Source organism: Arvicanthis niloticus, chromosome 19 (assembly GCF_011762505.2).
Source record: "Arvicanthis niloticus isolate mArvNil1 chromosome 19, mArvNil1.pat.X, whole genome shotgun sequence".
In the NCBI taxonomy this organism is placed as follows: domain Eukaryota; kingdom Metazoa; phylum Chordata; class Mammalia; order Rodentia; family Muridae; genus Arvicanthis; species Arvicanthis niloticus.
The window spans coordinates 660616-673633 of NC_047676.1; the positions used below are offsets into that span (position 1 = coordinate 660616).

General features: G+C 42.0%; 2 protein-coding genes across 2 annotated transcripts in view; both read left to right on the top strand.

The window, feature by feature from the left end:
* The window catches only part of LOC143433753 (uncharacterized), a 37103-nt gene extending 34679 nt beyond the window's left edge, over window positions 1–2424 (top strand). The window contains 1 exon segment of the mRNA XM_076916308.1: window positions 1–2424. Coding sequence (XP_076772423.1) covers window positions 1–102 — 102 coding nt within the window. The 3' untranslated portion in view covers window positions 103–2424.
* A 6285-nt stretch (window positions 2425–8709) lies between these two features.
* Window positions 8710–12071, top strand: Lrrc14b (leucine rich repeat containing 14B). The gene is made up of 2 exons (XM_034523491.2): window positions 8710–9596; window positions 11301–12071. The coding sequence occupies exons 1-2, from the start codon at window positions 8710–8712 to the stop codon at window positions 11944–11946; spliced, it is 1533 nt and encodes a 510-aa protein (XP_034379382.1). The 3' UTR covers window positions 11947–12071.
* Window positions 12072–13018: the final 947 nt, after the last annotated feature.

A 13018-nucleotide genomic window follows, 5' to 3' on the forward strand; every position in this document is an offset into this window, starting at 1 on the left:
ATACTAGAGAAAAACTCTACAACTGTGAAGATTCTGGCAAAGCCTTTAATTATGGTGAAGCCCTTCCTCAATACCATAGAATCCATATGTCCTGAAGAGTAGCCCTGTAAATGCAGAGATGGAGGCAAAGTGTTTAACAGTTTTACACCTCTGCAACATCAAAATTTTAAACATTAAGAGAAACCCTGCAAACTAAAATGTGTGTCAAAGCCTTTATTCATGCCATAATCGATGACCAGGGATTTTGTATTGGTAAGAAACCTTGCAAATAGAAATAATGTTGCATGGCCTTTAACTGAAGCTTCATCTTCATTAACCATCAGTGAATTCATACTACATAGAAACTTTATACATGTAGTGGCTGGGAGGAATTTAGTTTAATATTTGTACCTCAGAAAAGCAAAATACTTAAAACTACAAAACATGTAAATAAAAAGAATATAAGCAAGTCTTTCTGCACACATCAGATCTTACTGAATATAAGGAAATTATTATGAGACAAATCCAGTAAATATATGAATTGTCACAAAAACCTGAGGGCTTGGTTATAATTTATAGGGCATCATTATTTGATAAAATGTAAAGAAATATCACAGACTTCAGAATCTTGCAGATAACTTATCTCTGTAAGAATATCAATGTATTATAAAATTGAATTTACTATATAGCCTCACCTTTCAAAACTAAATGAAGAGCAGATCTCAAATTATTATATCAAAAGAACAAAACTGGTTCTCGAGAGTTTTTCTTTTCAGACACCATATGTTAGATTTTGAAGTGTAGTTGTTTTAATCAATAAAAATGAGTGTTTCTTAATGTATTATTGTTATATATTGAATGACATATAATTTTATAACAAATAAAAGTATTACACTTTACTCAAGGATACAGACAGCAGATTTTAATTCTGTATTGCTGGAGATTAGTGAAATGACCTGTCATTCTTTGACCAGTATTAATATTCTTCAAGTAATTTTGAAGTTATTGTTCTATATGACACAATTTTTTCAAAATTTTATAATTATTCAGAAATTTGTTCCTTCCTTTCCTATTCTTTCTCCTCTCCAAACACCTCTGAGATAGTCCCTTCCCTCCTTACACAATTTTATGTTCTTTCTCTCTCTCTCAAAAAACAAAACAAAACTTGGAACTTTTTAAAATAAAAATCACTTTTTCTAACCAACTTTAGAAGTAAAAAACACACGTCTAAATTAACACTCACAGCCCTTGCCCAGAATGCACAGAAATTATCACATAGGGGAGGTATGAAGGATCCTTTATAGAAATCTTTAACAAAGTTTTAGAAGTCATTGACTCCAATTGAACCCAATTGACCCAGATAACAAATCTATTTACACAAACACATGAGTCTGTGGGGGTCGTCTCTATTCAAACCACACATAATGTAAAGACTGTTTTCATAATAATACATTACCTATATGTGATATATGTCACATTTTATTATTTGCTCCAGCAGAATTCAATAAAGAGGGCATCTTTCCTCTAATGTACATTTTTAAAGCTTTATGAAAAATTAACAGGATTGAGAAAGCACTCAAATGGTTAGGAATACTTATTGCTCTTGCAGAAGACAAAGGTTCTTCTATTCCCAACACCCAAATTGCATGGCTCACAACCATTTGTAACTCCAGTCCAAGGGGATATGATTCTCCTCCCCCTTATGATATAGATGGACACCAGGCATGTACATGGTACTCATACATACATGAAAGCAAAACACTTTAACACATAGAAATGGATCTAAAATTTCTCAATTAAGTTGCTGCAACTATATGGATTTACATCTAGATTGTGTATTCTATTCCATTGATCTGCAAGTCTTTTTGTGCTGGTGCCATGGTGGTTTTATTGCTATAGCTATATAATATAAGATTATGTATTGTGATACCTCCAACATTGTTTTTCCACTAAAGATTGTGTTAGCCTTTCAAAGCCTTTGTGTTCTGAATTTTAGGATTTTTTTTCTAGGTCTATGGAAGATGTCATGTGAATTTTGATGGGGATTACATAGGATCTGGACATTATTTTGGATGATACAGCTATTTTTACAATTGATGACATTTTTTTGTCACTTGACACAAGCTAGAGTTTTTTGAGAAGAGAGAACATTAATTGAGAAAGTTCCCCCAACAGATTGGTGTGTAGGCAAGCCTATGGGACATGCTTTTGGTTAATGTTGGTGTTGAAGGACACAGCCCATTGTTGGCTGGGCCATTCCTGGCTGAGTAGTCCCGGAGTGCAGAAGAAAGCAGGATGATCAAGCCCTGGTAACAAGCAAATAAGCAGCATTCCTCCATGTTCTCTGCTTCAGTTTCTGCCTCCAGCTTTCTGTTTTGAGTTGCTGTCCTGACTTCCCTTGATAGATTGAGACCTGTGAGGTCAAATAAATCCTTTCTCCTCCAACTTGCTTTTGGTTGTGGTGTTTTCTCACAGCAATAGAAGCCTAAGGCAATATTAAGCTGACTCCTAATGACTTATTACAGACATGGATTAGTATCTCTCTCTCTCTCTCTCTCTCTCAACCCTCATTAGAAAGCTTCTTTATACAGTAATAGCAAATAATACAGAGTTCCTCTGAACTGTGGTCAAGTACAGAGAATCAGAGAGTGCAGAATAACAAGAGAGTTTTAAAGGCTTTTCTGTTTCTAGATTAAAAGCCTCTTTTGGTTACTTTTTTCAATAAATAAACTAGAAAATTCAAATCTCCTACTAGATATTGTGGTAATTTTTCTTCAGTTTTACTTATAATAGCTTCCTATGTTTAGGAAATATGAAGTGAGTTTATACACATTAATTATTATTATATTGTCCTAGGGAGAGATACTTTTTACTATCATAGAGTAGTCTTGATTATCTTATTCAAATAGGTTTTTTTTACATAAATGTTTTCTGGGCATGAAGGAATGGCATGTGTTTAAGAGCACATACTGTTCTTGCAGAGGTCCTGAGTTGACTTCCAAGCATACATGTCAGGCAACTCACAACCAACAGCAAATCTAGCTCTGCCACCTCTGGCCGTCATAGGAACACACACACACACTTAAATATTTTAATACTTTCTTTCTTTTTCTTTCTTTCTTTCTTTCTTTTCTTTTTTTTTTTGGGGGGGTTTTTTTTTTTTTTTTTTTTTTTTTGGTTTTTCGAGACAGGGTTTCTCTGTGTAGCCCTGGCTGTCCTGGAACTCGCTCGGTAGACCAGGCTGGCCTCGAACTCAGAAATCCACCTGTCTCTGCCTCCCAAGTGCTGGGATTAAAGGCATGTGCCACCACCGCCCAGCAATACTTTTCTTTGACATGACTTATTTTGTTTTAAATATTATCATATGTAAAGTAACTATCCCTTTTGGTCACTATTTACACAAAATATTTTCCATCTTTTTAGCTTCATTTTATATGTGTTCTTGAACCAGATTTGATTATACCAATTTTTCCTATTTATTATTTATTTATTTATTCATTCATTCATTCTTTCATTCATTCTTTCATTCATTCACTTAACAACTTGATTGTAATCCCGCTTTCTCCCTCCTCACACAGCCTCTTGCTTTATTCCCCTCCCCTTCACTTCTGAGAAGGGGGAGGTCCCCCCTAGGTACCAATCCACCCTGACACCTCAAGTCATTTCAGTATTATGTACACCCTCTCCCAGTGAAGCTAGATAAGACAGCTCATTTAAAAAAACAAGATTCACAGGCAGGCAACAGAGCCATGGTAAGCCTCTGCTCCAGTTGTTGGGGGACCCATATAAAGACCAAGCTGCACATCTGCTACATATGTTTTGTGGGGAGGCTAGGTCCAGCCCATGCTTGCTCTTTAGTTAGTGGTTGAGTCTCTGAGAGCTCTGGGTTAGTATCTGAGAGTATCTGGGTTAGTTGACTGTTAATCTTCTTGCGGTGTCTCTATTCCTTCTGGGTTCCTCAATCCTTCCCCCAACTCTTCCACATGACTTCTTGAGCTCCACCTAATGTTAGGCTGTGGGTCACTGCATCTCTGTGGTCAGCTGCTGGTTGGAGCCTCTCAGAAGATAGTTATGATAGGTTCCTGTCTGCAAGCCTAACAAAGTATTACTAATAGTGTCAGGAATTGGTTCTTGCCCATGGGATGGATCTTAAGTTGGGCCTTCCATTGACTGGCCATCACAATCTCTGTACCATCTTTGTCCCTGCACCTCTTGTAGGCAGGAAAAGTTCTGGGTTGAAGGTTTCATGGGTTGGGTAGGTGTCCTTATTCCTCCACTGGGAGTCCTGCATATGGGAGGTGTCCACTTCAGACTCCATATCACTACTGCTGTGAGTCTTAGCTAGAGTCAACCTCATAGACTCCCTGGAACCTCCCCATCCCAGGTCTGTGGTATGCCTTAGAGATCCCCCTCATTTCCATTCATTCTCCTAGCCCTTTCTCCCCAACTCTCCTTATACCTGATTCCCTGCACCCTCCATTCCCCTCCCTGTTCCATCTCCTACCCAATTTCTTCCCTCCATCTACTCTGTGGTGGATTAAATGTTCTTGGCCCAAGGAGTAGCACTATTAGGAGGTGTGGCCTTCTTGGAGGAAGTGGGCCACTGTGGGGAGCCACTGTGGGGTGGGCTTTGAGACCCTCTTCTAGTTGCCTGGAAGACAATAGTCTTCTCCTGTTTGCCTTGGGGGAAGACATAGAACTCTCAGCTCCTGTGGCGCCATGCCTGCCTAGACACTGCCATGCTCCCATCTTGATGATAATGGACTGAACCTCTGAACCTGTAAGCCAGCCCCACTTAAATGCTATCCCTTATAAGAGTTGCCTTGGTCATGGTGTCTCTTCACAGCAATGAAACCCTAAGACAACCTGTGATGACAATTTTATTCCCACTTCTGAGTAAGATTCAAATATTCTCCCCTGGTCCCTCCTTGTTATTTAGCTTCTTTGGGTGTGTGGATTGTAGCATGCTACCAGTCAATTTTTATATTTTTATTGGGTGGTTTATATCCATCTGTATTTATAGAAATTACTGGAAGGAAGAACAAATTGTTGAACATTTACCAAGAGCTTCTTCTGGGCTCTCTTCAGGGACTCTGACCCTGCCATATGGTGCCAATCCTTGGCTTCTCTCTATGACCCATCAATCCTTGGGTTTCAACTTCAAAAGAAGCTGCATATTGTTATAACCATAGATTAGTGCATCTCTCAACCCTAATCAAAGAAACTTTCTTTAGCAGAAGACAAAAATTAATACATCAATACACAACTGTTCAGAGTGCAGAGAATAAGTTACTGTGGACTGTTCAGCACTAATTGGGACATCATTATCACATTGCCTCCCCTCTTGGGTTCAGGGATTATCACAGAAGATGGGATGGAAAGATTGAAAGACTCAGAGATGCAAAATGACTACAACAAAAAGGTATTTTCAAGACACAATCTGGACACATGAATTCATATGGGTTGTGACAGCCTGTAAAAAAAATAATACAAAATCAAGACAAAGTATCATCATGGAAATGGAATGTAGGTATGAAATCTCACCCCTAGCTGAGAAGATATTGGCAAGTAATGGCTTCTGGTCAGTTTTCTTTAAGGATGCAACTCCAGAGAGGCTACCTGTAGGCTTAGATATTTTAAAACTTACTTTTAATAAGGATTCTCAAATGTTTCAACCCCGCCCCTTCTAGCCCACTAGGGGAGAAAAGATGGTAAACAGGACAAGGGGATGTGGACCTGTTTAGAAGTAGTTCTTTGGGGACAATTCCAATCTCTGTTGTCAGGATACCAGCCGCCCAGTTCAGTAGTGTCAGGATACCAAACATGAATCAGCAGCAGTAGTACAATCCAGTAGAAACATCCAGGTCTCCTCCCAATTGGTACAAGACAGCAGGAACAACCAAAACCAGACGGACACCAAGAGAAGTTCTCTGCTATGCTTCTCTCAGTGAAATGAAGATCCCCGAAGACATGAGATCAATGAAATGTTACAAGGCTAGCTATGCAAGTGCCTTGTTACTGTCAGTTGAGTCCTATTTATACTCTCTCCAAACATCACATATCCTCTCATGGATCTTTCCTCAGCCAAACACCACATGAGTCTACCTCCACAAAACATCATGTAAGTCTGTGTCACATGACCCAAACATCACATGACATCTTCACTTTGGGCTGGAGAGATGGCTCAATGGTTAAGAGCACTGACTGTTCTTCCCAAGGTCCTCAATTCAATTCCCAGCAACCACATGGCAGGCAGCTCACAACTGTAACTCCAAGATCTGACACCCTCACACTAAGACATACATGTGTTTTGAAGGCAATACACCAATGCACATGAAATAAAAATAAATGAATAGATTATTAAAAAAGAAACTTCCATTTCAGCTACTCATACTTCAGTAGAGAGTCTTACACCTATACAAATATTGGCAATGCTGGGACACATTAAATTGAGAGGAAGTAATTGAGATAGGATGAAGGTAGAAGAGGAATTGGGACAGAGGGAATGAGGTGTGAACTGGATCAAAACACGTTGTATGAATGTACAAGAATATCATAATTTTTTAAAGAAAAGAAATAATCACAAAAGTATCATAAATAATTCTCTTGTATCAACTTTCTTTCATGCCAAGTAAGATAAAAATAGAAACATTTAGTAGTTTTATGTATGGGAAGGCAGATGATTGAATTCATATTTTAACAGGGAGACATTGCTTATATTGATAAATCAGCAAGGAGGGGGAAGATTTCTTCAAGTTGAAATCTGGAGATTTCAAGTTAATGCTGGAGACTTGTTTTCACTTGCAATCAGAAATATGAAGTCACTAGAAGTTACAGACCAAAAAAAAAAAGAACATGAACTTTGCAATACAACTTTATTTGAGAAGCAATCACAATGAGAATCAATACAAAAACAAGCTTTATTGCATAAGCAGATATATGATGTCAAATTATCCATTTCAGGGCCAGCAAGGTGGTTTTGTAGGCACATGCACTTGCTGCCTGACAATCAGAGTTAGATCCCCAGAACTCACTTTATAAAAAGGAAAGAATCACCTCATGCAAGCTGTTCTCTGACCTCCACATGCATACTGTGACACACACATACCTGTGCTTGTGTACACACACATGCGCATGTACACACACAAGTGTAATATTTTAAGTATCCATTTCACCTGTGAAATTCCATTAGCATGGCAGGGAATTCATGGTACTCATGGAACATGTAGAAATGATATCATTCACTATGTATACTAATATTTCCAAACACATTTCAAAGTGATTCATACAGTAGTGAATTTAGACATAGATCAGTAATAACCTAGTCACACGTACTTCAAAGTTCATACCTTAAAGGATAGACATTTGGTATCACTAGTCTTGGGTTCTTATTTAGCAGACATGGTAATACTTCATAGGCCAAGATTTAGGAGGGGGCAAGGGAGTGACATTAGGGCAAAGTCCTGTTGTGGATTACCTTCCATATAAATCCTACCCACCTAGCAGTGCTTGGGGCTCCACCACGGCAGCATATTCTCATCTCTGTCCCTGGCAGAGTTTCTGGGAGAGATAAAGCTCTGTATCAGGAGGAAGTTAAAGAAGGTCACACAGGAAAACTGGAGTACACCTGAGGGCAGGACACTCACCTGGGATAGCCACTGTCTGACTCCTACCTCTCCCTCTCACTCTCTGTTATGACTCTCCTATAAAGCTGGCACCATGGGGACCTATGAGCCAGAATATGTTGCCTATTCCAGGTGACAGAGATGATGAAAGGGCAGGATCTAACCATTCAATACCTACCTATACTAGGGCTGCAAACCCACAGCCTATAGGTACCTAAATTTTATTTGCAGCATCACCTTCTTCACTAGTCCATCTCTCCCCCCTCCCTCTTTTTAAAATTAGTTTTCTCCAACTGAGTGTTACTGGAAATACATATCACATTTATTTTTAGATTTTATTATTTTATGTATATGAGTACACTGTCACTCTCTTCAGAAGAGGGCACTGGATCCCATTACAGATGGTCATGAGCCACTATGTGATTGCTGGGAATTGAACTTGGGACCTCTGGAAGAGCACTCAGTGCTCTTAACCACTAAGCCATCTCTACAGCCCCAGCCCATATCTCTTTTTCAGTGAAATTGTTCCTTTTTTTTTTTTTTTTTTTTTTTTTTTTTTTTTTTTTCTGCAAAGAAGGATCTTGCGAATAAGAGATGGTGCGGTTTCATGGCCAGTATTCTTAAAATATTAAAAGAATTGTCTGAGATACCTACCCCACAATCCTGGCCCTTGCATTCCTGACTCCTAGGTATTAGGAAAAGAAGGGTTTTACCCAAAGACCACTGTTTCATCCATCCAAGTGCGGCTCAGGACTTGCTTCACTCAGATCTTTTGACTGGAATAGGCCCCAGCTGGGCAGAATATCCATTTGTACTGTAAGCCTTAAGCTATTTGTGCAAGTACCTAGAGCTTACCCTCTTAGTGGTCCCACTTTGGACAACAAAACCAAGGAGCTCTGCTTTCATCAACAGGGTGCCATAGACAGACAGATGCCTCCACAGTTACAGCCAAACTGGTACCCAAAGACCAAAATAGCAGTCAGATGACCACAAGGGCCAGTTTACCACTCTCTGTCCTGAGAAGCAGCAGCTGCTAAAAATAGCCACAAAACCCACACGCTTTGAGAAGAACGGCAGGGACAGCACCATTCTGACCAGGGGCACAATGAGCTCGCTTCGTTTCATTTCTGCTGAAGCTTTAGTGTCCTACCCCCAGCTAGTTCAGGAGAACCTGGACAATATAGCCTACAACCTCTACCCACTTCTGTTCAAGGCCAGTTACCTGCTAGAGCAGGCAGACGTGACCCGTGCCCTGCTGAGTCACTGGCCGCTGGAGGAGTTCCGGCTGGCTGTGCTACTGAGGCCAAACACTGATCACCCTGAAGACCTGCGTGATCGTGCCTGCAAGGCCTGCCTGGAGGCCTGTATGCAGGGCATAGCTGACCATGTGCTGAAAAGTGGGAGCAACCGCCTTCGGGTAGCTGATTTCACTGGCATCCAGGATGTACAGGTGCAGCAATGTCCTTGTGGGAGGGCACTAGGAAGGTGGGGCCGTACCAAGGTGCTGGCTAGGACCTGCTGCCAGCTCCAAGGACAGCCCTGTACAGCTGGGCACCCCATTGAAGTCTTTGCTGATCTCTTTGTCACAGAAGGCAACTTTGACATGGTGGTACAGGCCCTGAAGCCATCAGGCCCAGCACCTCTGCAGGTCTGTTGTCCTTCACTCCGGGCAGACAGCCTGAGCCCTGGGCAGCTCCTACAAGTGCTTGGCCTGGCTAGGCCAGGCAACCTTAGAAAGTTGGAGGTAGTACACAATGTACGGTTGCATGCTGGCCACGTGCAGCAGCTGCTGACCCAGGTGGGCTTCCCTCAGCTGACCTCACTCACCTTGCCCACCAAGGCCTTCGATGCTCCCCCAACCTGTGCCCCAAATCCAGAGGGCGAGGATCTCCTCCTTACCTCTATTGCCTGGGAGCTCAGCCAGATGAACCAGCTCACTGAGCTAAGTGTAGCATTCTCTACACTGACTGGGAAGATCCAAACATTGCTTAGGTAAGTCTCAGATAATTGGGCACAGGGTCTGGTAAACCATGCTGGAGTCACTGAGAATAGGGATAGGATCTGTTTACACAATGTTTTCTGAGAATGTGTTGGCCAGACCAGCAAGAGTTAAGAGCCATCAGGAAAGAATCAGAACACTGAACCAGTTTGGAAGATGCCTTTCAATTAACAAAACTCGGACATGGGGCTTTCCCATAATCCCAATGCTCAGAAGTCATAGCCAGTAGCATTTTAAGTTTGAGGTCAACTACAAAGAGAGGCCTTACTTCAGCAAACAAAAACAAGGGCTGAGAATATAAGATGGTTGAATGATAAATCACTAGCAGTGTTGTATTGAAATGGCAGCTTGCATCCGGACAGACCACACCAGGCCAATGCAGTTCCACGTGGCAGAGGTTTATTGGGGGTGGGGGTAGGGGCAGAGACAAAGGGAGAGAGAAAGAAGGGGTGAAGGTAAGGAAGGGTCTGCCTTTTATTTAGGCTGTGATGTAACCACTCTCAGGTAAGGGTGGGAAGTGGACTCTGCAAATGTATGAGATTGCCATGGCAACAGATGTGCATGTTCCTGTTACCTATGAGTGCCATCACTGGGTTCGGAGGCAATTTGTCAAGCTGGTTCCTGATAACAAGCAGGGCCCTAGTTTTAGTTCTCAGAATCAGAGAGGAGGAGGTAGAAGAAAGAAGACATAAGAGAAAGAGGAAGGAGGGAGCTAACTAGAAAGTAAACACCACAGACGTCACAACCAGACCTTCTACTGACTAGTGTTGTGCAATGAATTACCCAATATTTAGTGTCTTAAAAAGTTTTCCCAGGATAGGAATGGGAAGGTAGCTTAGCATAGTGAGAATGTTGTCAGCTGTTAGCTGGATTGTCTCACCTGAAATCCTGGTACTGCTATCAGTACCAATCTCTTCCTCAGCAACTGTACTATGAAGAAGGGCAGGAAGGTGGCTGCCAAGTAGTTCTGAGTCAGGGTGGTTTCATGTGGAGAGTACTGTCCCAGTAATAGGTTATCATGTATGGGCAAGCAGTGGAGAGGCAGCAAGAACAGGATCTGGAACAAGACCCCACCTCATACTGCCTTGTTTAACAAGGGCAGTGAAGGGGGTGTTCCCAGAAAGGTCCAGGGTGCCAGAAAATGTATATTCTCATTAACCCTGGGTGGGGAAGTTGCTCCAGACACACCTCCCCCCAGACAATACTGGATGAATAGTGAATTCACGATTATGGAGCCCACATTCAGGCTGCTGGACTTTCTTCTCAGCCCTGAAAACTGTATTGGTTTTATTGTCATCAGAGTGGTAGTACTCTCTTTCAAGCTAATTCTATCTTTTGCTGTTCTCACAGTCAATATTCTGATAGTTCTGAGATCATATGAATAATTGCCCTACCTAACTTGAAAGGCAGTGTTGGTCCATTTTAGGTTCCATTATTGATTGTTCAACAGGCCCAGCAGCTGTAGACTTCTAGAAGAAACGTGACTTTCACATTTCACAAACTGTTTTGATTCTTTAAATTTTGCTTTAAAATATCATTAACTCATATGCCGATGTGAAATGAAGTGTCAGCTGGAGTTTCTGGCAGGTTACAGTCAGTGATCTCTAAGATAGAAAAGTGGTTAGATTGTTCACCTCCACCGAAGCTCCAGCTCACCTGACACCCTCATGTTTGTCATGTTTTTGCTTTCCTCACAGCCCCTTGAAGACCCCACTAAGAGTGTTGGACCTAGCCAACTGTGCCCTTAATCATGAAGACATATCCTTCTTAGCAGACTGTAACCACACTGCCCACTTGGAGGTGCTGGACCTCAGTGGACACAACCTGGTACATTTGTACCCTTCTACCTTCTTCAGGCTGCTGAGCCAGGCTGCCCAAACGCTGAGAGTGCTCACCCTAGAGGAGTGCAACATCACAGACAGCCATGTTAACATGATGATTCTGGGCCTCAGCCCTTGCAGCCAGCTCCAGCAGTTCAAGTTCCTTGGGAACCCGCTGTCAGGCAGTGCTCTCCGGCGCCTTTTTGCTGCACTCTGCGAACTCCCTCAGCTGCGCCACATTGAGTTCCCAGTGCCAAAGGACTGCTACCCTGAGGGTGCTGTCTACCCCCAGGATGAGCTGTCAGTGTCTAAATTCGACCAACAGAAATACAACATGATTGCAGAGGACCTCCGAGCAGTACTGCTTCGAGCTAACCGGGAGGACATCCAGGCCTCCACCCCACTTTTTGGAAGTTTTGATCCAGACATTCATGAAACCAGCAATGAACTCGGTACTTTCTTGCTGCAAGCTTTCAAAGCTGCATTGGAAAACTTTTCCAGAGCACTAGAACAAATGGAGTAGGTCCCGGAATCATGCTATAAGAGGCTGTGCGTTTCTGGTATCCTGAGGTCAGTCTTGGACCAAAAGGTCAGGCTCAACCATTTGTCACCAGCTGCAACACTACCGTAAAGATTTCTTTAGAAAATACTGCAGGCATACTAATTACATGCTCTAAGAGGAAGACAGATATATAAGTGAGGCATGAGGTGCCCCTGTGTGTTAACACAGCAAGATCCTAAAGCAGAGGGGAAGCCACCTCAAACCAAGACAAAAGGTGGAGAATGTGATCACCAGGGCAAGATGTAGTGGGAACAGGGACAACCACCTCGCTCTAATGCTGTGAAGGGGAGAAATGAGAAAACTCGTCACAGAAAATGTATAGAAGCAGCAGGCCATAAAAAAAATAGACACTGAAAATAAAAGTGAACCAGATCCCTGAGCTATCAGTTTAGCTATGTTCTATCTGCTGTACATTTTACCAGACGACATCTGCCTACACAGAAATGTGGGGGATGGGGTGATGATTGGTTTTCTTTCAGTGGCTGTTTTGGCTTTGTTTCCAATTGAAGCAGATTTTTACTGTCTTTTGGTGACTGAGGACATTTAGTCACTGAAATATGCCCAATGTTTCTTGGCATCATTCTGATCCTGTTTTCTGCTCAGAGTTTAGACCCTAAGACAAGCATGTCCAACATGAACAGTATATGCAGCCACATGTGCCAGAGGATAGCTATGAATGTCGCCTATTACAAAACTGTAAGCTTACTGAAGACACTGAGATGGTTTTCTTTTGAAATTTGTTGTGACTCAAGTTTTCAAGAATTAACTTTGTAGCCGGGCGGTGATGGCGCACATCTTTAATCCCAGCACTTGGGAGGCAGAGGCAGTTCTGAGTTCAAGGCCAGCCTGGTCTACAGAGTGAGTTCCAGGACAGCCAGGACTACACAGAGAAACCCTGTCTCGAAAAACCAAAAAAAAAAAGAATGAACTTTGTAGATGATAACATATTATAATACACCCAAATCACTGCTCCTCAGAGTGGCTGAGGCCTGGCCTTTTGCAACTCCTTTGAGGAACAAATCACCACACAAGA

Excerpts from the sequence above, each read along its gene's own strand:
- Lrrc14b (XM_034523491.2), top strand. The coding sequence starts at position 8,710 with ATGAGCTCGCTTCGTTTCATTTCTGCTGAAGCTTTAGTGTCCTACCCC. Across the intron at positions 9,597-11,300 it reads AAGATCCAAACATTGCTTAG|CCCCTTGAAGACCCCACTAA; the intron begins GTAAGTCTCAGA and ends CTTTCCTCACAG.